The 26821-nt window shown below is 41.6% G+C and overlaps 1 protein-coding gene across 1 annotated transcript; it reads right to left on the reverse strand.

Annotated features, from left to right (window-relative positions):
- Nucleotides 1-279: 279 nt before the first annotated feature.
- Nucleotides 280-23175, reverse strand: cxxc4 (CXXC finger 4). Its single transcript, XM_058639510.1, has 2 exons — nt 22351-23175; nt 280-1351 (listed from the first exon to the last, which is right to left on the reverse strand). Exons 1-2 carry the CDS (start codon nt 23173-23175, stop codon nt 1307-1309), a joined length of 870 nt encoding a protein of 289 aa, XP_058495493.1. The 3' UTR covers nt 280-1306.
- Between the last annotated feature and the right edge of the window lie 3646 nt (nt 23176-26821).

The following is a 26821-nucleotide window of genomic DNA, read 5'->3' on the forward strand; positions in this document are numbered from 1 at the left end:
AGCTCGTCGTTATTGCTGTTGACGCCTTTGCAAGCCGTGAAACAACCGCTTATTGTTTGTCAGGTGATTATAACTAATCAATACTAATAAAAATGGCTGATTTATTTTGTCTGTCCTCAGCAAAACCCGCAATTCAGACATTCACCATCGAGATTACTGAAGTCATGTTTTTTTTTATTTTAACACATAAAAGCATCACAACAACAATATACAAATTCTTAGTAATCTTTAAAACCAAAACACATTTACACATGCAACAATAGGGTTTAAGACAATGAGTAACTTATTGAATAATTTTAATTTTTGGAATGTTTTAACATTAATTTATAGGAGAAAGGACTGCCGTTTGCTCTGCAGGGGAGGTTAGCTCCAGAACAACATCTGACATATTAAATACGTAGAGTATTCTGTAATTAATCCTAATTTGAATGTTTTCAAAATAACCTACAGCTGCTTTACTGGCATTGCTCCCTACCTTTTAGACAGTTAACCACCTTAAGGGATCCAAACTGAAACCAAAAGGTTTGATAGCTAAAGTATAAAAGCAAAACAAAAACATGTCCCTTAACCATCTTTAAAAGTATGACCTTCAACCTGTCACAGTCAAATGGACAAAAGTAGATTTTAAAGAAGAGCGACTCACCACATAAGACAATATGCCCTGTATGGCAGTGAGTCCACTCAAACATCGAGCCCATCACAGAAGCACTGCTGCCATTCATCACACTGTTGCTCTCAGCAAGACACATCACACTGCCATTTCAATATGTGGTTTTCAGTTTGAATAACAGACAAAACTAGAGGGTGAATTAGCTTCATAAAAGGGAGATGAAGAGTTTAAAAAAATAAAAATTAAAAAAAATTAAAGTTGAAGAATAATCAAAAGAATAGATTATTGCTCCAGAGTGTAGTTTTTGTGGCGCTTTGTGATGTCATCAATCCTTGTGGCCTCCTCTGTTTTTGACGGATTCCGGATGATTGTATGATTGTCTGTGTGAGTCCTTTACACGGGATTGGCTGTGAAACTACAGCCACAACACTGAAAACATTCATAGACACCAAAAATATACATTATGATACTGTCAAAAGGTACAATAATTACACGGAAAAGGAAATTACAGAGTTTAAACAACACCATTATGTTTTCATTTATCTTTTTGTCTGTCCCCTTTTCCCTTTTTCTTCTCTCGTCCTCTCCAAATGTGTCGAGTGCACTGGGTTCTGTGAACCTAAGAAGTGCTCCTGGCAGAGAGTCAAGAATCCCACCTGTCCTCTCGCTGGACGGGAGCGGCCGTGGCTCGCTTCTCTAAAAGAACCACCGAAAAGCTTCGCCACTGTTGACCGGTGTCCTCTGTGGGAGACAAAATGTGAAGGAAACGTTTTAATGAACAGGTTGTGAAGCGGCGTCGTGTCATGCTACTTAAATATAAATTCATATTTTCAATTTTGCTAAATGGGAAAGTGGTGGACAACAACAGTGTGAAAATGCACGGACTAAAGTTAAAAGAAAAAACCACCCAGAACGGCACTTAGAGCAGCTATAAAACGCAACCACCAAACCGAGTATTTCATCAAAGAGTCAGCCAAGGTGATTAGATCCACGTCCCACCCACACCCAAATAATCATTACGCTGGATGAAATATTCAATACAAATTCCCAAGAAGCAACAATGAGGCATTTAATTACTGCAGCTCTAGCTGCAGTGAGGGGGAACAGTGCATCATTTCAATTTGAGCCCGCGCCAACAGCTGCCCCTCCTCTTTCTCCCCAAAACCCCTACGCCAGAATGACAGCCTCTCCTTTCCAAAACTCATTTGGAAGTCAGAGACATAAAATACTCAAGTCTTCCACCAATCCCCGTGACCAATTAGCACAGTTTTTGATTTTTTTCCCCCTGTAATGTTGACGAGGTTGAGGGTGGGTGTGGGTGTGTGTGTGGGGGAATAATCACAACTAAAATCACTTTAGTCTGAGTGGAGGGCAATTTGACATTTTAATAGCAAGTGTCATCATTGGCTTCGTACTGATGAGTGTTTTAGCACCAGAGTGGATCCTGCACTCATACTTTGTAGAGTTTATGGGCTGCATGTGTGAAGTATTTACAGTGTGCCATAAGGCTGGACCATCATTTAATATTAACATACACCGACTCTTGAGGAGATTACGACAACATGTGCATACCATGTTGGAGTTTTTGCAAAGTCCCCGGCTGTAAAAGAATTATTCCCTGTGTTGACTTCCTTCTTTTCCTGGGCTGATATGATTGTATGATTGATATTTGTCTTTTGAGGCCACTGCATTAGATTCTACAAATGACAAGATTTTAATTTGAAGAAAATCCGTAATACATAACTCAAATAATCTGAATTTGCCTCCCTAGATTAAAAGTTAAAACACTGCTGACTATACGATGAGCATTGGTGTAAATATATGCACATTTGCTATGCCATGATTATGATATAAAGGTATTAAACAGATATATTTTAATAATTTTAAATAGAGTGTGCATCAGACTACTATTGTACTATTATGTATTTGCAGCAAGCGCCGTAGTTGTGACACTTTTATAACAACATACCACAGGAATGTGGACCAGATAAGAAATATTTACAAAGTGAAAGGATTACGTGTCCGTGGAGAACATTTTGATCTAGCAAGTGTGAATTTGGCCAATTACCTCATCAACACCGGTTCATGGGGAGTGTTTTTAGGCATTTTTAGCCGTTCTCACAACAGACTTCTTCACGTTTTAGCAGGAAAAGCACAGGTGTTACTGATAACATTAATAAAGGCTCTGTTAAGCTTCAGTACTCAAGGCACTGTGAGAGTGAGCCAGCATGCACTCTAAAACTGAGAAAGCTAAATGGAACATGGCCTTTTTTTGTGTTTTTTTTATTTCACTGTGACTTGTCAAAAAGTCCTGGTTTAGTTAATGTAGCTACACTATATATTTTTTTCAACCCAGGTTTAAGCACCAAACAAAACAACTCCAGGGCCAGCAACCATTGTGACAAGTCACAGGGAAATCGCAGGTGTAAATAATCCCTTTAATGACGGCTGAGTTCCATTCAGATTCCTAATTTTCACGGTGCCTTTTGGTTCACTATCCCAGTGTCAATTTAGCAATTACCTTTATTCTTCCATGTGAATAAAGGAAAGACCAAGATCACCAGAACATTATCACTGCAAATGACAAACTCATGGATGAAATGAAACAAAACTGCCCAGTCTTGCAATGTCTCTATAATTCCAAAAATGAGTTCTATTTACACTATGCCAGTGACATTTGTGCTTTATATTTGATAAAAGACAAAAATGGGGAGAAATATTGAAAAAAAAGTCAAATGAGTTTCCTGTGATCCTATGCAAAGATATGGTAATGTTTGTCTAGGTCGTCCGTTGTGGTCACACTTTCCATGCAGAGGAATTTGACCATTGCTTATCTTTAGTTTCCGTAGCACAAAGTAACTAGGAGTATATTTGACATCTTTGGTATGACACAACCAGGGTTTGACCTCTACTCCAACCACAGGACATCTGAGTGGTCCAAAGAATAAAAGTGTTATCTCCTTTCAGCTAACACCACCAGACTAAAAACCACACAGAGCTGTGTGGGTGATGTGGCGTTATTTGGCAAAGTGACCAATGCATAGTTCTTCACAGGTCTACTTAAAGTAGACCGACATTTACTTGATGATTCATGAGGTTTTCATACAAAAAAAATACAAACAAATATTTAGATTTGTTTGCAATGCAGATGGCTGAATAACAACCCACTGGTCAGTATGTTGTTGAATGTTCTACCTCCAAAGATTATTGGAGAATGTCTTGCTGAAAATATCAACGTGACATTGAGGAATGTTCATTTAAAAGCACAGGCAAAGAGTTAACCATGATGCAGTCAGAGGCACTTTCTGCCTTTCTGCCTTTGGCTTTGCTCTGTCTGTCAACAATATACCGCTCTGAGAGGCAAAGAGGAGAGAAAAGGGAGACGAGAATGTTTATCTTGATCCATATTCGCCCATTGATCAGTCCCCGGTGGAAGTGCGGCTCGCCAGAGACAATAATGACCCTGATCTGGGCACTTGGCATGTCTCTGTTTTGTTAAATTCCAGCGTTATCGATCCAGTGGGGCTCTTGAGTGCTGCTTGGATTCACTCCCAGGCTTCGGCACACTGCAGTGACCAGGCACAAAGAAGGCTCAATTAGCACAACTCCACGTTGTCTGCTCCCCTACCTGCATGTGCCTTCACAATCACTCCATCAACCGCCAGGGACAGTAAGGGGAGGAAAGACAAAAGAATTCAGAAGCAACACAGACAGAGGGACTGACAGAGGTGGATAAAAGGGGAGGAAAGGGAAAAGGTGTGTGGGAAGTAAGGGTTGATAGGGGTAGACCCGGGACACTGGAGCAACACCAAGGTTTCACCTCAAATCAAGACGTTGTGGCATTCGCTCAGTCTCATGTCAACACTGCTGCCTTTGCAGCAGAGCATACAAAACAACCTGGCTCGTGGCACGCGGCGGGAAAGACAATTTCCCGCTCTGGCAGTGAATGCACACGACTGAGTATTGAACTAGGAGGAGAGAGAGATTTCTGCAGACCTGAAATTAACCCCACCACACCACAGTGGGCAATGTATTCTAAGTGTCTGCTGGTGGTTTGCAGTGATAACAACACAGTAAAAGTGACACGCGGTGGAATAATTCTCTGCTGATTCTGGCACAGTGGAGTTACGTCTCTGGGCAGCCATGACACCTTGTGATCCTAACTGAACCTGGCAGGTCCAGTAAATGGTGAAGCCACGTCGACAGCTGATTGAGGAGGTGGTGGGAAGACGGTAGTGGCTGGAACAGGACCTTGAATCTTAATCAAAGCCGCCAGAGTAATGCTGAGTGTGGAATGAAAATTCTGCAAGCAGACACGTAACACCAATCTACAACCCCAATCTCAAAGATCTCGGTCAAGAATAATCCTACCTATTTTTTATTTTTTTTTTCCACACAAATAATAAAAACACAGGCACAGCCGTCAACCCCCAGCCCGCCCCTGTCCTACTCCTCCTCTCCCCTCCAGCCTTGGCGTCACACTGAGCCGGGGCCAGAGATAAACCACTCAAGACGATGAGGATGATAATGGTAGACGCCGCAGCGCCTCAAAATTCAATCAGCGCTGGGACGTCAATGCGGATGAGTGTAAAAGTGAAATATGCTCGCCGGCGTGTGTTAAAAGACGCCACACTGGGCTCGCAGAGACAACAACAGGCAATGAAGAGAATGATGAGGGGAAAAACAAGAGAGGTAGGGAGGAAAAAGGGGATGAGGAGAGAAAAAAAAATGAAAATAATGTGTCTCTACTTCTCTGCTTCCCGGCACAATCCCACTGGCATTCTGAGCAGCCCACTTAAACCACAGACTGTGAATAAATTACCCTTTTGAACTCGGGGTGATTATAAATGTGCCCCTGTTTCTCTTGAGACATGTCTGGCACTAACCCTCAGCTCTGTGCTCCCAGCCAGCCTTGTCACAGAGCCCCCCACCTCCCCTCCCACCTACTAACACACACTCAGGGCACACACGGACACATTAACAACGTCATAAAACTTTTAATTTGCCATAATTATGGGTGCACATTATTTTTAGATCCAACATTTTTCCCTTTTCTGTCCAGGAATTCTGGATCATCTCGGCCGAATCTGAGAGCGAATATCACAACACTCCCATGAGCAATACGTTAAACTAGCAATACCCATTATACCGTAACGTCCAGGTCTTGGATGGACCTCAGGCATACAACATCACTCAACCGCGTTGCAAGGGTCTTCCGCAGCACATAACTGTGAGGTCACGTTTTCGAGTAAAAAATATCTACGTGCATATCAACATGATCGTATTTTAACCACTTGTGGTGCTTTTGGCTGAAATGAGTGCGATTATAAACATTTTCTGGTTTAGGCAGCTCAGTGGTTAGAGCAAGGAAAAGATCATGGTTTTTCCCTCATCGTACTGAACATCATCGTCACAAAAACACCAGGGTCGCGGCGGGGTTAAAACACACCAGGCCGTCACTCATAACATAGGAACATTCATAAAAAACAACAACATGTAGCACGGTGAAAAAAAGGTCACAGAGTCTGCTGCTTGGACATCTGAGTTTTGATGTTTTCTGTACAAAATTTACAAATGCAATGTTTCCAGTGGTTTGCAGCAACATTGTTCCGGTGAGACGAGACTGCGCCGCTTCAGCTGACAGGGCTTTAGTTGTCTGAATGCTGGTCCACAGCGTCACGACGGCAGGTGAAATTTGTGTGCAAACCCAGGCACGTCAATTTGTCTTCTTTTTTGTCTTGAACACTTTACACTTTGCCAAGTGCCAAAATCTGTGATCTTGCTCATGAACCGACAAGATGCAGTGAAATGATTATTTTTGTAGGCAAACTGGTGATGAGGATGACAGAAATAGGAAGAGATGAGAGAGCGCAAGGGGGAAAAAAAAAGGGGGTTTCATCAGAAGGAGGAATTTGAGAGTCAGCTAAACATTCAGGGCCGATCTCCTGGACTAAAAAAAAGGGGGTGGGGGGGTTGTATGGGTAGTGCAGTCAGCCTTAACTGATGTGTTATATATTGCCTGTCACTTGATTCTGCAGGAATATTGGGGCGTTGCCAAGCTCAAACCTGGAAGGTATAGCAATCCATCACCTGTTACCGGTGTTGGTGGGTGGGGGTTGAAATTTCATCTTGAAGCTTGTAGCCAATTTTCTCGCCACCCAATGCCGTTTATAAAAGGTACCACTCCAAGGCCGCCATCATGGACAGACCACTCATCGAGTCATCCACACGCCACTGGCCAGTCCTGCATCCCAACAGATTCTGCACCAAATGTAAGATTGGACTTTAAATCTTAAACTTTATTTTTGATTATGAACTTAAATCTTGATTACGAAAAAACACAAAGAAGTTAATGGTTTTGATCAAACGGAAAAAATCTAAGGTCCTGAAACAAATGTTAGCATGATCCAAATTATTACTACTGTATATAGTAGAGAAATATTTGTTTTCATTGTTAAAAAGCATAAATAATTTCCCCCAAAATAAATACATTCAAATTAGTTTTTAACTACAAGTAAAATGATCAGTATTTTAAAGTTCTGCAACATAATTTTACCCCCTAAATGCTGCCTTTTTAAAGCAACTGTTAAAAAAACATGTCAGACATTTTCAAGCGGCTGCTCCTCTGTCCAAATCATCACCATCGCAGAATAATCCAACTCCAACGCTGTCATGATAGCAGCTTCCATAGCAGTGAAATGCAGCTCCAATCTTATAATTCACGGTCCAGCCTCGCACCAGACAACCGTCGGAGCAAATCAAGCTAAGTGTATTGCGGATGTTTGTGAGTAATGAGGAATTTGGGAGTTTTTTGCTGAGTCGGCACGTATGGTCTATAGGGGGTGGTGGGGGAATGTATGATGGTGTGCTTAAGAGCTGTGCCTGGCAGAGGCGGGGGTGGTCACAGGGGGGAGATTAGGCTCTGGGGCAGCGAAGGAAAACCAAATCCATCTCCATCTCGGAAACATCCTAAAGCAGATTACTTACTTCAGTGGTAGAGGGAGGGAGGGAGGGAGGGAGGAGCAGAGGAGCGTGAGATGGATGAGCAAGCAGAGGAAGAGAGAGAGAGCAATTAGCATAGATGCAATTCTGGCACAGTCCTCTGACTTGATATTTGACCTTCTGCAAAAGTCTTGCCAAATATTGCCCTAGACGCGCAGACAGACCATATGGCAAAGTGCTGCTGGAGGCTGAGTGCAGTGTGACTCCAAGCCTCCGTATGCTAATAGGGGAATGTAATTACAGTGCAGTATTCCTGTAGGACGTATATTTTACTAGCTCTCCATAGGAGAAGGTTTCCAGCGAAACAGGCCAAGCCTCGGTTGCTAGAGAAAATACACTTTAAAAAAAAAATCAAACAGTAAGGGAGCCATTGAGTGGATGGTGAAATGGAACGGGCCCAGTTTAAGTGGGGCAGCACGGCAATCTGTGGCTTTATGAGAAAGTCGGTATGTATCGATAGGACCTGAAATGACGACAGACAAGTGCTTGTAAATGGAAATCCACACAGGAACATGTATGGGGGGAGACTGCAGAATGGCAATCTGCTGCTCCTCTCTGGACACGCCCCCAATTAGTGATGTCACAGCAGATGTTTTCCATCAGCCGCCAAAGGCAAAACACCTGCCGAGACAGTGACATCACTAACTGGAGCATTTTAGAGGCTTCACACCACAGAGAGCAGCACAGCACCAGGGATCTGCCTTCTGTGACTCACTCTCAGTTTACCTTTTTAATGCTGGGACACGAACCAGCTATGCCATGAAGAACACCAGTTAAAGGATAATTAACAAATATGGTAATGTTGGCATTGACGTCACCTATTAGATGGTCCAAGCTATCACTCACAGTCGTGTCCACTCATATAGTGAATGCTGTATCCTCTATTTCCCACTGGTGAGTGATGGAAAACGATCTGAAAACGATGTTTTGTGTTATAAAATCTCTACTCCAAGACTCCACAACTATGTGATCGACTCTCTAGTTTATACATCTGCTTATAAACACAAATGTGCTTGGCCAGTTTTTCCTCAAATGCATCCATTGCATTTTTGGAGCCCTCACACCCAACACACCAGCGGAAACATCATCTCTGGCGCGCGCAGCCTCATGCTGGACATATAAATCAGGCTTCACCCTGCAAACTGCAAGATTGCATCCACTTTTTAGAGGGAATACGATGAGGGTTCAAGGCTGAGTTGATGAGATGTGGGAGGAGCAATTTACTCTACGCCTTGAGTTTTTCTTTGTATGAAAAATGCTGGTCCTCCAGAAACTGAATAGAATGACATCAGATGTCTTTAGGGACAAATAAATATTAGTATCATGGGTTGTTTAATCATATAGCGTCAATATATGCAGCCATCGTAAAAAAAATATTTCAACACGTCCCTCTTTAAAAGTCATTAAAATATAAATTACATTAAATAAACACTTAATAACACAATATATTTTGGTTGTTTGCAGCTATAAGGACTTTTCAAAGTGTTTGTTGAATTAATAAATGATTGTCCTCAAAGGTCAAATTTATTTATATAGCACATTTAAAAACAGCCCCTGATGACCCAAAGGGCTTTGTTTAAATGTCAACCTTCCACACGCATAGTAGTTGTTGGTGTATGATGGTGATTAAATGATATGAATTAATACATGTTTATATACTGCTATAGATAAAGTTAAAATTTCTCATTTGCACCAAAAGCTATGCTTTTACAGGTTATATCTCTGCTAGATTATTCTTATTCTTTTCAATCATCGTAACGAGACCTAGTTAAAATGGTCTTTCTGTGTGGACTTTTGACAGGCTGGTTTTTCTGAATCTATAAACAAAGGACAAACAAAGGATACGGTTGTTTTTTGAGGGACCCACAATTTGTCCTGGCCTCCTTCCTACAACTGAGACAAGTAATTCACTTATAGAAACTAGTGCTGTCAAACGATTAAAATATTTAATCGCGATTAATCGCATTAATGTCATAGTTAACTTTCCCGTCTAGCTAGATCCGGTGTGATGTTGTAGTTTTTCTAACGTTACTAGTTGTTGCAACAGCATGTGAAAAAAACTACAAAGTTTGCTAGGCCAAAAAGAATGTTAATCTCACGATACAAAAATTGACACCGTTAAAATGGGTTTGCGTTAACGCCGCTAACGTGTTTAACTGACAGGACTAATAGAAACTGATTGTTTTTATTCTTTCTTACCTGGACTCAAAAATAATCCAGGCAATTATGTTTCATTTTAATTTGCCAAAGCAATTAAATTGCATTTTAATCCAAAGAAACATGTCAAACTGAATTGCGTGTAAATTAATATACATATATTTATATTATAATATAAATATTTTTTGTCCCGTAATATTCCTGTTAGTTTTTCTATCAGAATAAATGACCTTGTAGATGTACTGTATATTACGGAAGCGTAATGCTGCCACACATACAAAAAACGAGAAACTATCTCGTTATAAAGTGATAGTTTCTCGTTCTAACGTAATACTGAGCACCCCACTTTTTTGTATGCTTGAGTAGTAACACTAATTCAGAGTTCTTTTTCTGCTGAAACAGACTCAGACGACGTGCCTCTTTCATTTATCATGCAGAGAAAATCCTTGCCCACACAGATGGAGGCTGAGCTGACCCTTATAGGAATAAACTGAAGCAGCACCCGTGGGTCAGAGGCTGCCTTCTGTAGCCAGACTCACCTACCAGCTACAAAGTACAACTGTGCCAGCCTCCATTCCAATTAGCCTCACCTAAGTACCCTTGTCCAAGTGAAGCAATTTTACACAGCGCTGTTACAGAGCTAATTCTCCTCTGGGAGCCAAACCTATACGGCAGAGAGCAGAGCGACTTTCAGGTGCTGCTGAGATTTCAGGAAAACAAAAGAAAACAGATGCCACCAAGAGGTCAATTCTCGCTCTGAGATGAGAAATCAGAGGGAAGAAGGGCAGGCACTGTAGGACGGGTGGGAGAGATGAGCGCGATATGCGCTTGAGTGTGTAGGTACCTGAGGGATCTGGTATGGAAATCCCCAATTTCTCAGCCAAGTTGCAGCCTTTTGAACAGCAGAGGATGTCAGCAAGCACGGTGAGGAGCCATGTGGGTGTAACGAAGCAAGGGCTAAGCGAGGCAACATGCTGCCAGTTCTGTGAAATGTTAAATTGAAATGCAAAGTAGGAGCAGGCCTTCTTGTTTTGAGCAGATTTCTCGGCATCTGTGTGGGAGCCTGGAAACCGGGAAGGTCTATACACAGAGCTCTGCATATTTACTGTAAATCAACATAATATTTAGGTTAGGATTAGACGATACACTCGTGAATTTTTAATTGCTCTCAGGTAACTGAGACTTAAGCCAACAAATTTCACGTTAGAATTTTGAATATATGTACATTCAGTTTTCACCTGCCAGTGCTTCTGAAGAATCTGATCCACTGACTCGCAGCACAAGAAAGTTTACTGTTAAAATGTGGACTTAACTCAGAAGGTGATGAAGAACTGTTAGAAAATATCCAACCTCCTCTCCATAGTAAAGGTGGTGCTAAGTGGTATATCATCCAATAGGTATATCATCCATTTCAAACTAAACCTTCAAATGATTGTGTTCAAGATGTAAAATGTAACATTTCTGTATTGAAATATCTGAAAAAAATATGTTTTTGCAGTTGTTGAGTAGTGTGCTTTTATTAGCCAAAACACAACATATTAAATCCATTGAAATACGGATTTCTATTCAAGGTAATGGACCATTTTGTTTTGGTTCTAAAGCACAAATGCAAAGTGGAACCAAACAACCTATTTATCCTGTTGATTAAGAAACCCCCCAAGCAGGAGAAATCAGATACATATTCAGATGAGCATATTTTGTATAAATGAATGAACTAGTGGTCATATCATGAACCTATGCAATTATCCTGGTTACGCATTGTTTTACATCTCAGACTCACAACACACAAGATGGTTGTCAGAAGAGAAATAAATAAAGGGAGCAGAGGTGATGAGCAGGTGTTGGGATCAAGGAGAGAAATGTGGTCGTTTTTTTTTGAAAAGCGTGGACCTGGCTGTGGTAAATACATATTTCAGGAAGAGGGAGGAGCATCGGGTGACCTTTAAGAGTGGAGGAAAATGCTCACAGGTAGATTATATACTATGCAGAAGATGAGATCTGAAGGAAATAGGAGACTGCAAGGTGATTCCAGGGGAGAACGTGGTTAAGCAGCATCGGATGCTAGTCTGTAAGATGACTTTGGAAACCATGAAAAGTAAGCAAGTGAAGGCGGAGCCAAGGACTAAGTAGTGGAAGCTGAAAACGTTCAGGGAGGAATTGTGACAGTTCTCTTAGAGGTAGTGAATAGTTACCAGATGACTGTGGAAGTACAGCTAGTGGTGAGGGATCCATCCAAGAAGGTGTTTGGTGTTTCCTCTGGACAGAGGAAAGAAACTAAGGAAACTTGGTGGTGGAACGAGGAAGTATAGGAAAGTTTCCAAAGGAAGAGGATGGCAAATAAAAAGTGGGACAGCCAAAGAGATGAAGAAAGAGAGGAGGTGGAAAAGCTTATAGTGAGGTGTATGAGCGGGTGCACACTAACGAAGGAGAAAAAGAATTGTATCGATTGGCTAGAGAGGATGGGCAGCAGTTAGATTGACGACAGAGATGGAAATGTTCTAACAAGTGGACAGTGTGTTGAGAAGATTGAAGAAGTGGAGGTATGCACTGAAGAGGAATGAAGGTTAGTAGGAGAAAGACAGAAAACGTGTGTGTGAATGACAGTGAGACAAGTGGAACAGTGAAGATGCAAGAGGTAGAGAATGTGGATGAGTTTAAACACCTGGGGTCAAGCATCTACAACAATGGACAGTGCACAAGGAGAGAGAGTGCAGGCAGGGAGGAGTGGGTGGAGACGAGTGTCAGAGGTGATGTTTGACAGAAGGACAGCAGCAAAAGTGAAATGGAAGGACTACGAAAAGGCAGGAGGCGTCGGGAGTGACCTGGATGGACAGGATTAGAAACGAGCATATGCGAGGGACAGCTCAGGTTGAACAGTTTGGGGATAAAGTAAGAGAGGCAAGGTCGAGGTGAAAGAGAACTTATAAGATAAATAATTAAACTCTTGTCTTTCTTTGCCTATTTTTCATTGTTTTTATTTTCTCTAATGTTTAGTTTTCTTGTCTCACACCTTATATGCGCACCATCGACCAGAACACCTTCTTTGTAACTAGCAATAAACCTTATCTGAATCTGATTCTGACGACACGAGTCAACCAATAAACCAGCTTGACACACAAACCCACAAAACACATAGATTTAGGAGATGTGATCGCCGGCCTCTCTGTCACACACAGTAAAGCATTCGATTGTGCAGCTTCAGAGAAGCTTATTATTCTATTTAAAGGAATTACAAGTCGGAAACGGTTGGAAAGCACTGAACAAATGCTTGTACAGTATGATGACAGGATGTTTATAGTAATCCATGGTAAGTTGGTTTAATAAGTAGAATAATTGGACTCGTATCCCAGCTGAAATCAGGAATAATGTAAGAAAGCTGTAGTTAAACTGGAAAATGAAATTTAACAAAGGGCAAAAAGAGAGATTCAATTGTGGGCAAGGTAAAATGCTAAAGGCAGCATTTAAGATGCAGCTCATCCATCCAGACACACACACACACCGCTGCTTAGACATTGCAGCTTCTCACTCATCAGATGGGGAAACTGGTCGGTGTTTGTCAAAACACCGCGTGCACTTTGAGCAGACTGAAATAATTTCTCTGCAACAGAACACGAGGAGTGACAACAATCTGAGAACAGCTCAATGGTTCATCATTCTAGGGAAGACAAAGCGGGATCTCTGCTCACAAGTGAAAATATCCACCTGATGTCATCAACTAGTGCATCATAAATCCTGTCCTTTGCCTGAGGGCCACAGACTGACTTCATGCCTGTGTGACACTGTAACCCCAGGGTTTCTATTGGGAAAAAAAAACCTTGAAATATCTTCTTGGGCATGGTGTCAGATGCTTGCCATGAAATATTCATAATCTGAGAGCACAGCCACAATAGAGGAGGTGGCAACACGAGAATTTGACTCGCAGAAACGCAGACGCTTAAACCACGTTGACTGATTTTTCCCGTTGTCATTCACAAATTCACTTTCACGTCAGATTTCTTGGATGAATGTCACAGAACCATCAGTTATTACATCCTTTTAAGTCCCTGCATTTAACATTTGATTTAATTTATCAAAAAGCAACATTTATTTTTAGCAGCTCCGCTTTATAACCTAATTCATGTAGCGCTCACCAAGTATGTGAGAGAGATAAAGGAACATTCTTATGTTTTTCTCTGTCCACAACACATTGATCGAAGAAATCTGAGATTAACGAATATGCTGCCAAAGAAAGAGGCACAATCCAAGTTCAAAACATTCAGAACAAAAGAAGGGGGCCATATTACATACATTCCACAATGTAACACAATGAAACCAAAACGAGACATTTTCATATTTGTGAATGCAACCCTCTACTTATGACACGCAACACAACAACAAGACTATATCGTCAAATAAATAAGTGATGGGCCTAAGCTGCCATGGAACTGTCAAAATGACGTTATTTTTATGATACAGATTTCCTCATTGATTTGTTTGATTCCTGATGGACTTTCTGACAACCGTTTCTTTAAAGTTTGCATAAGCAAGTGTTTTGTTTGCACAGAGAAGAAAGACTTATTCAGGCTTCCTGTTTGACTGTTATTTCCCATGACAAAGAATCTTAAAGTCTCTGCTAACAACGAACAAGAGGCTTCTTTAAAAGGCAAGAAATCAAGCCAAAAGCTTGTGCTCTGGAAAACTGTCAGCAGTGATAAGACATGTAAGTCTATACATGTGTAGGTCCTCAGTGACGTTATGCTCAGATCTGTGCCTTTGAATTTTTCTGCTCATGTAAGAGGAAGAGATACAGAAACTAAAGCAACATACACATTACCATATAGAGCACCTTATCATACATATCTTTAATAAAGCCAATAATATAGGGACCAGAAATGATGCAGCTTTATTTGTATGCTGTGTCATTCATCTGAAAACAGGCCCTGTCAAGCCAGCCCATTCTCATTCCAGGAGCGTAATATACGGCCACTCTGTCAGGTCCCTCGGCGTCGCCTTATAGGCGCACAGGGTGTCCTCCTGCATCTGAAAAAGACACACTGGGTACCGAGTGTCCGTCCACACTTCACGTCCCTGTGGGCATCAAGCTGCTGATGATATTAATAAAATAAAAGTCTGTCTTAGTGTGTGAGTCAACAGAGAATATCCACTAAGCCTAACCTGAGATATTTAACCCTAACCTCATAATCTGACTTCTATTTACTGCTGCTCTGCTCTGACAATCTAAATGCACCTAAATGTGCTCTTTCGGGACTAAATTATACCACTGAAGGATATTCCGCTTTTCTTCATTTTCAGTGTATAAAATATGAATGACAAACAAATTGCATCCCATAATAAGGAGAAATTATCTTATGACAGTCAAGTTTTTCAACACAAAAGGAAACCCTATTGTGCTTGAATAGAAATGAGCAATTATTACAGAGAATTCACTGTTATTAAAGTATCTACAATAAAATACTTCTGTCTATTGGTGAAATTCTCTTCATGTCTTAATAGCTATAAATAAATAAAGTTGTCTGAAAATAAAAGGCCTTGCAATAAACACAAAAAAATGATTTTAATCACACCTGTCTCTAAGACCACATCCACATGGAAACAGCACAAAACAAAAACGATCTTTTTCTTTGCCATTAAAAGTTCCCCGTAAAGACGACTCACTGTAGTACATACGCCAGGCCTGTAAGTGGCGCTGTAATGTCGTTAAACGGATGCATCAAAAATGGAGAAAAAGAAGTGGGGCGTACGCATACATCCTGTGAACTCAGTACAAACTCTAAACACGAATGCAGTATCCGAGGGACATGGTGGGGAAGGACTTGGGGGACACAGTGTCCAAAGCATTTCAAAAACTCACTGCCAAATTGTAACACACACAGGCATTGGACATCAGACGCTGGAGTAGTCAGGGACGTGTTGTCCCTGGTGTTGTTATGTCCCATCACGCGGGGTTAAGGATTAGGGAGGTGGGGCTATGACCTCATTGCTTTCGTAAAGTAGCGTATTCGCTGTCTACACATAAACGTAAGGCTAGCATTTTGAGATTTTTCAGAAAATACTGTTTCACGTCCCAAACGCTGTTTCCGTGTGGACAGAACGCCTATAGGACCAAAAAACAGTGTATTCCCCTAAACCCATTTCTGTGTGGACGGCCCCTAACTGACCTGGCTACCCACTCTAACCCAGCCCAACCCAGCCCATCCTCTCACAGATCATGAGTCTTCTGAACGAGCTGGAGTGGCTCATACCACTGAAGCAGAGCTGATAGCCTGAAGTCAGTGAAAGAGAAAATGCAGCCAAAATGAACACAACAGCTAATGGGGTCAAATGGGGTTGTTTATGTTCAAGAGACAAGCCCATCTGAACACTTGCCCACAGGGTTCAAGATTTTGGGTAAAATATCTAATTGCATACATTGGGAGTGTGATTTGATTTATGCATTTTTAAGTCAAGCCTCGGTTAAGTATTTATTTATAAGATACTATACAAATATAAATGACTGTAGTCTAATGATAGACAAGAATCAGCTGTTTCTAACATGTATGTACAGGCGAGTCTCTGGATTTACTTCCAAAGAAAGAAAAGACCAAACTCAATACTCAAATACTGTACATCAGACTACGTAATAATAATACGTTTAATTCATCGGCCCTTTCAGGACACTCAAGGTCACTTTTAAATGCATATAAAAGTAAGTAAGTTCTGCCACTAGGGTTCTCACTCTCAAACAAAACAATTAGAAAACGAGGGATCATGAGCTTCAGCTCACTTCCTGATTAAGTGACTGACCCTCTGGCTTTTTTTGAAGCTGCTTTTAATTCCAGCATTTTTTTAAAGTTGCATAATATGCCACAACAATCAGCTGACACCGGTGTCCAAAACTCTTTTTTAAGAGCACGATTCACCTCATTTCAGCTGCCCAATCTCGCCTGTCCCTTGTGTCACAAACACAACACATCCTGTACCCCTTTCAAACTAAAAGTTTCTGTTCTGTGTATCCATTAATTTTTTCCCACAATACTTTAATATTTTAGGACCAGTTGATATACAGAGAAGAGTCCAGAGAAGCATTTAGAGCAATAAAAAAATTGATTATGTTCAAAGGCAAACGCTACCTAAAACATAGCAGTAGCTTGGTGAAGTGGATGACGTCATTAAAAGGTGACCGACATGAATGAAAAGGTCTGTTACCTTCAATAGTTAACATTATTTTAATGCAGAAATGATACATATTATAAACTAACACGTGAACAAAAGATCAGAAAATGTTCACAGAAATCTGAATAAGTCGAGCCCTCTTGTTTTCTCTGAAGAAGAAGAAAACACCTTGTTGAGATGCTCTGTGCTCTTTGCAATTCCCTGATGCATTTAACTGAAGACTTTTCTCCCACACTTTTCCATACGGGCTCTCAGTAATGATGAGATACCTTTTAACTCCTCAGCCAGAGTCAGCATCAATAATTTATTCTCATCTGTTTAAAATTTAAAGTGCCACACATTAACGTCCTCCCGCACCTGCTCTTTTACGCTGTCCACCTTCCACTGGGCTGCTTCTCTCTCTCTCTCTCTCTCTCTCTCGCTCTCTGTCTCTCTTGCTCTCTCTCCCTCCTCACAATGACAATGAGTTCTTTTTCACCACTGAACCAGGGATGTTAAATCAAACGGGGGCAGAGGAGGCGACAGACCACATAATGTAAGGGCATCGTCTGGACGCCTCCGATTACGCTTTGGCCTTAATTGGTAGCAGTGGCAAAAAATGATGAATTCTTTAACGGTGCCATGCAGGTGTGGCTTTCCGAACACAGTCAAGGCCTCGGGAGGACGGCCACCCACCCCTGTGCAAATGGAAGTTGACAGAAAATCCACACGGCACAACTAATCTAGGAGAAAAAGGGCATGTCAATGACTAAGGGGCCTATGCTCCTAAGTAGCTGACGGTAGCTCGCAGGAAGCTGTGTATAATTAAGCGGTCTGCATCACGGTTCATATGGCAAAGTCCTATTGTCTTGACAGGAGCTTAAGGTTGCCCTTTAGGCTGAGATGCGCAGCAGCGTACATCCTTATTTTTCTTTCTCTTTTTTTCCACACTCCCCCAGACCTCTGTGACGAAATTAATCTGCAGTTTTAAAGCTTGAATAAATCCAGTAAATTTGAGATCTGCAGATCTAAAGGCCGTCTGTCCCTCAGGCTTTTCCTCCTCTCCTTTTTTTATTTCTTTACCCCCCTATCCCCTGCCCACAGAGATTGGCTGGGAGCACTCGCTGTTATCTCCAGGGAGGCAAAGGTTGGGGGTGGGGGTGGGGGTGAAGGCCACAGATTTTCCTTATCTATTCTGAGCACACCTAAAACAAATTAGACCTGGCTGCTGTTGCTTATTTGGCCCCCACACACTCATTAAGAGGCTGAATCCAAGCTATTTTCCTCAAGGTCCTGCTTCCTTCCATTTTGGGCCTTGTCTTTTATCACAATAGCAAAGGTTTCTCAGCAGACATGCCACCTTTTCATGTACTCATATCAACACAACACAAAGAGAAGAAGGAGAGAGAGAAAGAACATGCCTTTATTCCAGGTTTTTGTGCACACGACTGGATGCTGCCCTTTGACATTTGAAATTCAAAGTAGAAATCTGTTCAACCGGATCTTGTTTTGCACTCTTGCTGTTTTTTCTACACTTTGATATTCCACTAATCAATTAGACGTCTCTATGAATGTGGTTCAAGGAGGAACTTTTGTTTTGTCTCTGCAGTATTATATGATATATTATATTATATTCCTCTCAGTATTGTCAACAACCCAATGAACTGGCACGTGGCATCTAAGGATTATAACGGCTACACTGATGTTAAGTGTTAAATGATTGAGGATGATTCAGATTTAGCATTTCACTCCTGATGTAAAATCTTCTTTTTATAAGAAGGTGCTCCTCTGGGCAGCCTATTACAATAATAATAATCCATGAGGATTATATGAATTGAACCCATGAAAGCCGCATCATCCAATTAATTCAGATAGTTTATGTCAGAGCACAAGCATTAAAAGTCCAGTTATTTTCAACAACCTGCAAATGGACAAACAGTTATGATGTAAACTGAAGGTTCTCTAACACACTTGGAATAGAGGGGGGAGGTAAAGGAGATTCAGCTGCAACGTGCAAATTTAACATTAAATGTTTTGCTAAATTTTACACACTGTATCTTTAACACTGGAGCTCTGGTATAAGTTCCCTAAAATATTTTTCAAAATCTCCTTACAAGCACAAAAAAGGCAAAAAATGTATTATAAAGACTAACTGTTAATATAATTCAGAAGCAGATCCTACACTTGTATTATAATCGTGGTTTAGAGAGAATACAATTGCCATTATGTCACTTGTTGTGTTCCCTAAAACTACATATCAAAGGTAAGGGCTGCGGCATGGATTTCAGAGTAGCATTTAAATTAATTCAAATGTTTTGTGTAATAATTAGAAAACATAACGATTATTATCTATTTTTTCTTCTTGTAAAAACCATGATGAGGTGTCACAAGCCAAAAAGATGTGGAGAGGCATGCATTGTTTAAAGACACATGCAGCCACGTACAACTTTTTATACTACAAAATGCAACAGAACTGCAAACGGTCTTTCCGAAGCCATCAAGGCATAATGGAGGTAAACACGTGAGGTAAGACACCACGTTCCCACATGAGTATTATTTCATTTTAAACTTAATGAAAGACCTTTGAGCCATTGGAGCTCAAGCAACGCAAACGTAACTGCTCAGGAAATGTTAGGTTAGATGAGATTCCTCTGCCAGACTAATCCATCCTGGAGCCTGAGAGCAGCACAGAGGCAGAGAGAGAGAGAGATAGAGAGAGAGAGGCAGAGAGAGAGAGAGAGAGCAGAATCTGCTGCAGAACAGCAGCAGTGACACAGGGCAATTCTCTAGGGCCTTGCATTAGCGCGCTAAATTAAAGGGGGTATTAGATTAAATTGGCTCTCCAATTTCAGGGGTGTGAGTAAAATTCTGATTTGCATTTTCCACCGCTGCTTAAGATATAATTAGTTCAGGGTGATTCCCATGTGGAAAACACTGACAGCCAAATCTAACTGGCTGCCACTGGCTTATCGTCTCTTACAAGGCAAAAAAAAGGTACACTTGGCTCACGTTGTATGTGTGTGTGTTTGTTTGTTTGTTTGTTTGTGAGAAATATGGATGTTTAGTGTGTTTGTGTTCTTCTTCGTGTGTGTGTGTGCGTGTGTTTGAGAGAGAGAAGACATGAGCAGCCAAGCATGCGTTCATGTTGCCGCTCACATGTGAATTTGCACATGCAAGGTTGTAAGTTCTTTCCCTGCACTCACTCCCCGACACTTCTCACTCTACGGTGAGCGACTATTAGCCGCAACAAGGTGGGGGGAAAATGCCCTTACTGTTAATATACGTACAAATACATGTTGCGCAACTTAACACCTCCGAGATGCCGTTCAACCCAAACCCGTTTTCCAGCAGAAGGTGCTCGTGTAATTACAGATCCAGAGTCAAAAATAACAATTACTGTTAGAAGTCTGAATTACGGAACTCACTCAAGGAGTTTTTAAAAAGCAAGTATGGATTTGTTTGGGGTTTTTTCACACACGTGTTAATTCTACCTGTCTGTGCAAATGGATGTTTTCCAAAAGTGAGTGTACCCATGCATTAAGAATGTGAGGCCACCTTCCTGGACACCTGTTTGGAACACCTGTCAGCACATGGTATATGGAGTCAACATTAAATAAGCTTCCGACGAACACTTCTGGAATCTCCAACCGAAAACCCATCAGTGACATCTTAATTCAAAGTGAGGTTTCATCCCAGTTTATATATAATCTATGTCAGTGTCTTCCAAAACTCAACTTCAGCTGCAGAACAATATCCCAAACTCATTCAGCCTCCACTAAATGGAAATAATGTAGATACAGAATCTTTATTTTGCACACAAAAAAAGTTATTTTGTTTACTTTGTAAATACATTTAAATAATGTTATGAAACTGGAATTCATTGCAGTGACCTGTCGTGCATTTTCTTGAATGGAAATTTCTTTAAACAACTAAATCATAATATGGGGAGAGCAGATTAACATAATCTCACTGCAGTGGCAAACATTTTCACTTATTTTTGTAAACTTTGGGGTGGTAACTAAAATTCAAATATAATGCTCAACAGGTTTAAACATGTATTGAACAACTCTTTGGGTTTGAAGCGATTACAAAACACCCAGTATCTGTTGTAGCTGGCGAAGCTATTGATGCTTTAGACTCCTAATGAGATTTATATGAATAAATAATGGCGTATTATGTCACATTGATTTTGTCATTACTGACTGGTTCCAGAACATTTGCATTCAAGTATAAGTTCAGTCTAGTTTGAATGTTTCCATAATTCTCTGGTCACTGAAAAGGGACCAGACACAGACAGGATTATATGTTTATATTGAAAGGATTATATGCAACAAAGAACATTTGTAAATAATCAATCATGGATTCAGAGATGAATTAAAAGCTGCGCTTTATAATTAAAGAAACAAATACAGCGGCTTTTCCACTGGACAGATTAGGTGATATATTACAATTAACCTCCTTTTTCTTCTCTGTGTAATGACTTAATTAATGATCAAATCATCTGGCCCTCAGGTTGCAGCTGTTGGTGACTCATACATTTAGGCTCATGTTCAGTTCAAATTTGAGTTCAAACTCTCAGGGTGAAGAGAACCATATGTGCAACAAGGCATTTGCATTCGGCCCTTTCCCTCGACAACTAAATACCATCCAGTGGATAAATCAATTAAAATTAACTTTAAAAACAACACTGTCCTCAGACTGTGCTGTAATGAAACCTCTAGCTACTTGTCAATTAAATCAGAGCTTAATAAGTTTTTCTCTTCTCTAATTGATGCTAAAGTTTTTGGTTTTTTTTGCCTCTGCATCCTTCCTGGTAAACAGCATCCCCTAGATTGATCTATAATTGACCCATAATGACGAAAACGTAAGAGAGAATGATTTCATCTCAGCCCCACTGCATATGCACAATCATTTCATTTAGGATCAGTGGGAGAGGAGCGATCTGCGTGCTCCCCTCCCCTCACCACACAAAACTTGGAGGGTGTTTCGAGAAACGCCATCAGCAGCACTGCCATCACTCTCACAGTGTCTTGGTGGTCGGAGGCTGAGGTTTTGTGGGATATTGATTCTCCCAATCCAGAGACGGTTTCCATAATTGGTTAAAATGACCGGGTGCAGAGAGGGATGGCTCTCTGCTGAAAACCATTTCCCAGCCCTGCTTGGAGCTGAGCCAAGCTCGAGGTTGTTCGGATGCGTTCCAGCCCCAGCCTGACTGGCAGCAATTAGGGGTGTCTGAGCCAAGCTCAGCTTGCGCTCCGCACAAACACCCCTAATTACTGCCAATTAGGCTAGGCGGGTAGGCAGATTTGAGAAGCCAGGGGGATGTTCAGGCATGGGTGGGCATGGAAACAATTTTCAAGGGCTTAGAACGTGACTGGATGAAAAGGTTAATGCTTTGGAGTGCAAGGGGATAATAACAAAAGAAGGGGAAGTAGAGCCCCGGTTCTCACCTCCAGCGATGAGCCTGGCTTCTTTTTCAGCTCCTCGCATTTCCTAAATTTGCAGATCTGGTGGCCCGTTTTGCGGTTCCGACAACTGCTGCAGACACCACAGTTGATTAGACGCCTGCAGGGTGCACAGACCCCACACCTTTTCCTTTTCTTCTTCGCTGGGTTTCCACTGGATGCCGAGGAATTATTCTGTGGGCAGTCTGCCAGATTGGCAATTTGAAACGCACTGTCTGTAACGGCTGCTGAGGCTGCGGGGGAGTGAAGGGCTGTCATGACGATGACCCCGGGAGGTAATGAGATGCCCCCTAAAGCCGGAATAGCAGAAAAAGTTCCAACGCGTTCTGGGAGATTCATTATCTCTGCTTCAGCAGCGCCGCATTTCAGCTTGTTCATGCATTCTCCTGCTAAAGGTCTGCAGTGTTCGGGGGATAAGGTAGAGAGGAAATTATTATTTGCCATTTGCAGCGTCTCTGGCGGCACGCCAGGCTTCCCCGGCCTCTGGGAGTCATTTCTATGCATGCTGGTCCTATTAGGGTTTATTGCCGCTGATTTCCTTCCCCAAAGCATGGCGTTATCGCAGTTCCAAGGGGACATGCCAATTCTAGCACTGGGGAAAATGGGCGTCGTGATGCGGGCAATCTTGGCAGTCTGTGGAAATGCCCCATTGGCTTTATAAAAGTTTGCAAAAGACCTGTACCTTTCCATTTCAGCGTTATAATCCAAAAGCTGGCTTAATCCACCATCCTGAAGAGTATCCTTTTGTAAGAGAGACAAATCTGCATTCTGTATATTTTCAATGCAAAGTGCAGTGTTTATGTTAGACATGGCTGACAAATAGCGGTCAGTGTTCGAGGAGAGACAGTGACGTGATGGAGGCCGTTGTTGAGCTACAGCAGTTTACGAACAGTGCGCTATCATCTTGGTTTATCTCCTCCAGTGCTAAAAAGCAAAAGAAAAAAGGACAGTTACGCATAACAGACATAATGTTTTCATTCACATCAGATTTAATTTCACTGCTTCATCTTTCCCTAAGAAGATAACATGTGACATTTGAAGAAGCGTCACATTGGCACATTGTTGACGCTCTGACGTCTCATAATGCAACTATCACAAACGGTCGGGGCTGATCTTCACGTGCTGACAGTAACATGATAACTGTGACAGAACAACATGCCATTATTATAACGGGTACGATGAATTTGCATTTCTTCAGGAAATGCTACACTTTCAACATCTTTTCAAGTTATTCTTAAATATTCTTGAAGAAAGTCCAATCAGCCACTTCACAGGATGAATAAACAAAGTTGAATACACTTGGGCACATTTCATCAAAATGTAAAAAAGTACACATTATACTGAATCCAAAACATCACTATTTTTAAAGTTTGAGAGGCGCCTCATCAGAATTCAGATTAAGACAGCAGCAGCTACAGACACAAAGACTTTTTTTACCTGAGGCCGGCAACATAAGCTCTTAAAAGTAATCTTCTTTGGGTGCCAGCAGGAACATAAATGTGTTTGATTTCGGTTTTTTTTGTTGTTTTTTTAACCCATCCAAATAGTAGTGAAGTCTTAAACATGACACTGTCCAGCCGCTTCGATTTCATTCATGACAAACCCTATTACAGTTACTCATTGGCAGCACAGATAACCAACCACTGGTGATTTTGCATCATGGACCAAACCAACAGTGTCAGCTGCCTCACAACCTGTATGTGTGTGTGTGTGTGTGTGTGTATGAATGGTGCACCCCCCCACTCCCCCCATCTCTCGCTCGCTCTCTTTTCACCAGTCTGTCTGGATTTGGTTTCCACAGATAAAAGCCCATTAGACACATCTCCCCCTACTTCCATTACCTTTTCTGGGCTTTCGCTCTTAATTGCAAAACCTGATCCATTGCTGGAACACTAAAGCATTTCAAATCACTTCCATGGTGCTACCCAGCAGCTGTCATGGGGGGGGGGGAATGAATTTGAAATATCCAAACCTGGATCTGGTGAGGTTTTTCGAGGTGGCATTGTTTAAGTCATTTTAATGCATCCTCTTATAAACACGTCAGAGCAGGTAAATACGCCTTAGTAACCTGAAAGTATTGTTCACACAACACTATCTCAATATTATCACAATGGCTTTCTTTCCCCATAAAATCGTGCTGTTGACCAGCACAAAAACATTTAAATCTTATTGTTTTTTTAAGTCAAAACTGTCTTGAATGCACTATCCGTTCCACAGCTGGAGGTTCAGTGTCGATGTGGCATCCAAAACAACCCACAAGCACCAGTAAACAAAACCTCCTTGGCTTAATGATCAGTCCACCTCAGGGTCATTATTACTTAATCAATTCACCCCTGGAGCGAAATACGCAGCCAAAGGCAATCAAGTCACGGACATTGATTTTCAGCCTGTAAACAAAGTTTAGGGAGACAGAAATGTTCAATACTTGGAGCTGAAGAGACACATACAGGGAGAGGAGGGAGAGGGGGGAGACAGAAGGGAGAAGGTGGGGAGTGCGTAAAGGAGAGCGAAGAAAGAAAAGTGGGGGGAAAAAAAAGCCACGTCCGATGACGAACGAACCATTGTGCCGCCGCTGCACCGCGCACCGCGGTGCCATTAACTGCACGAACTCTCCGATCAAAGGTCGAGCATTGACAAAGCAAAGATGAGAGTGCGATGCCATGTGCTGCACATTTAATACAAATAATAAATAATAATAATAATAAAATAATAAATCTGATATTTCCTGGATCACTTGGATTGGACACAATTCTGGAAAAGTGGCGTAAAACGCACAATATGGATGGACACACACACACACACACTGGCGCGCACACAGAGTGGGAGAGATGGGAGAGGAGACGGAGAGGGAGAGAGAGAGAGTGTCACCTACCAGGTTCCTGTTGAGAAGAGCTCCCAAGATGCTACCAGCCTGCGACCGTGTGACGGCACATCACTGCGAAGCGAGACGTGGAGGGAAATAATGGGAAAAGATGCGAGAAGACGCACAGACGCAGGCTGCCGGAGGAGAGCACGACGACTGTTAGTGTGTGTGTGTGTGTGTGTGTGTGCGCGCGCGTGTGTGAGCGCGTGTGCTCAGAGCGCTCAAAACAAAAGAACCATTTTGATCCACTTTCTTGTCACATGCGAGGGAAGAAGGTCAGAAAAAAGTGCATGAATAAGCCCAAAAAGGTGTCGCGGAAAAGAGTTCGCAGAGAGGATTAGACGCGTCCTCTCTCCTCTTGATCCGTAGGTTGTGTTGTTGTTGATGGTGACGATGGTGGTGGTGTGTGTGTGTGTGTGTATGTGTGTGTGAGTGTGTGTGCGCGTGTGTGTCTGCCTGGTCTCTGCTCAGTCCGCGTCTCCTGTCGCTGTGTGTGGCTGATTGGTGCTGAGGTGAGGAAGCAGGGATGTGGACACCTACTGATCATTGGCTGGAAATTACTATAGAAACACTCGGGAGGAGGGAGGGATGGATGGATGGCTCAGGAAGGAAAATATCTACGGGGAAATAAATAATCTGCGTTCGGCACTCACCCAGTGCCACCTTTTATTTTATTTTGTATTATTTTTTTTTAAATTCCTCTTTATATTAATAAATATGCTTCATTCATTCATTTATTTATTTATGTATTTATTTATTTAATGACGAGGTATTTAGACAGGAGGAGGGGGCTGATGTGGGCTGCCATTTGCCAGATGCGTCTTTTAATGGGGATTGGGGGAAACTTGTCAAATTAATTTGAATGGAGCTGAGCTGTGATTAAGATAAAATGCCTCCGCCGGGTTGTTACTCCCCCTCCGTCCGGCGACAGCCATAATTACTAAAACCCTCGGGATTCATCACCATTATAAATCCAGCCCGCTGCTGCTGCTGCTGCTGCTGCGGCCACCCATGACTACAGCTCCCATGCGCAGGCTGACAACACAGGCACGCGTGGCACATGTGTAACACTGGAGGTTGTTGATGATTACAAGCTTTGAAATGAATTGACCCCCCCCCCCCCCACACACACACACACACACACACACACCATATCAGCATTTGTTATTTTCAGCAACAGGGTAAAACACATTTCTAATCGTTTTTAGGTTTTTTTGTTAAAAACAAATTGAAATCATGCCATGTATTTTTGGTTTGTAACATGTTAGAAACAACGCTAGTAAAGGTAAATAAATCATTAATTATCACTTTTCAGTAATTAATTAAACACAGGGCTAACAGGTTGTTTAGTGTCTCATTGAGACCATGTCTGTAATTAAAAATGTTAAATAAATGTTAAAAACTCAATAAGTTGTTGTTCACACAACACCGGACACCTAAAAATGTGTTTTTATTAATGGACTGTTACAAAATCTTTGACCATGAATGAAGGTATTAGACAAACTTTTGAAAACCAAATGACCAAAATATGCCTGAAAAGTCCAAATGAATCCATAAAAAAAAAAAACCTATTTTGAGTGAACTAGAAAACCA

This window comes from Solea solea, chromosome 10 (assembly GCF_958295425.1).
Source record: "Solea solea chromosome 10, fSolSol10.1, whole genome shotgun sequence".
NCBI lineage: Eukaryota > Metazoa > Chordata > Actinopteri > Pleuronectiformes > Soleidae > Solea > Solea solea.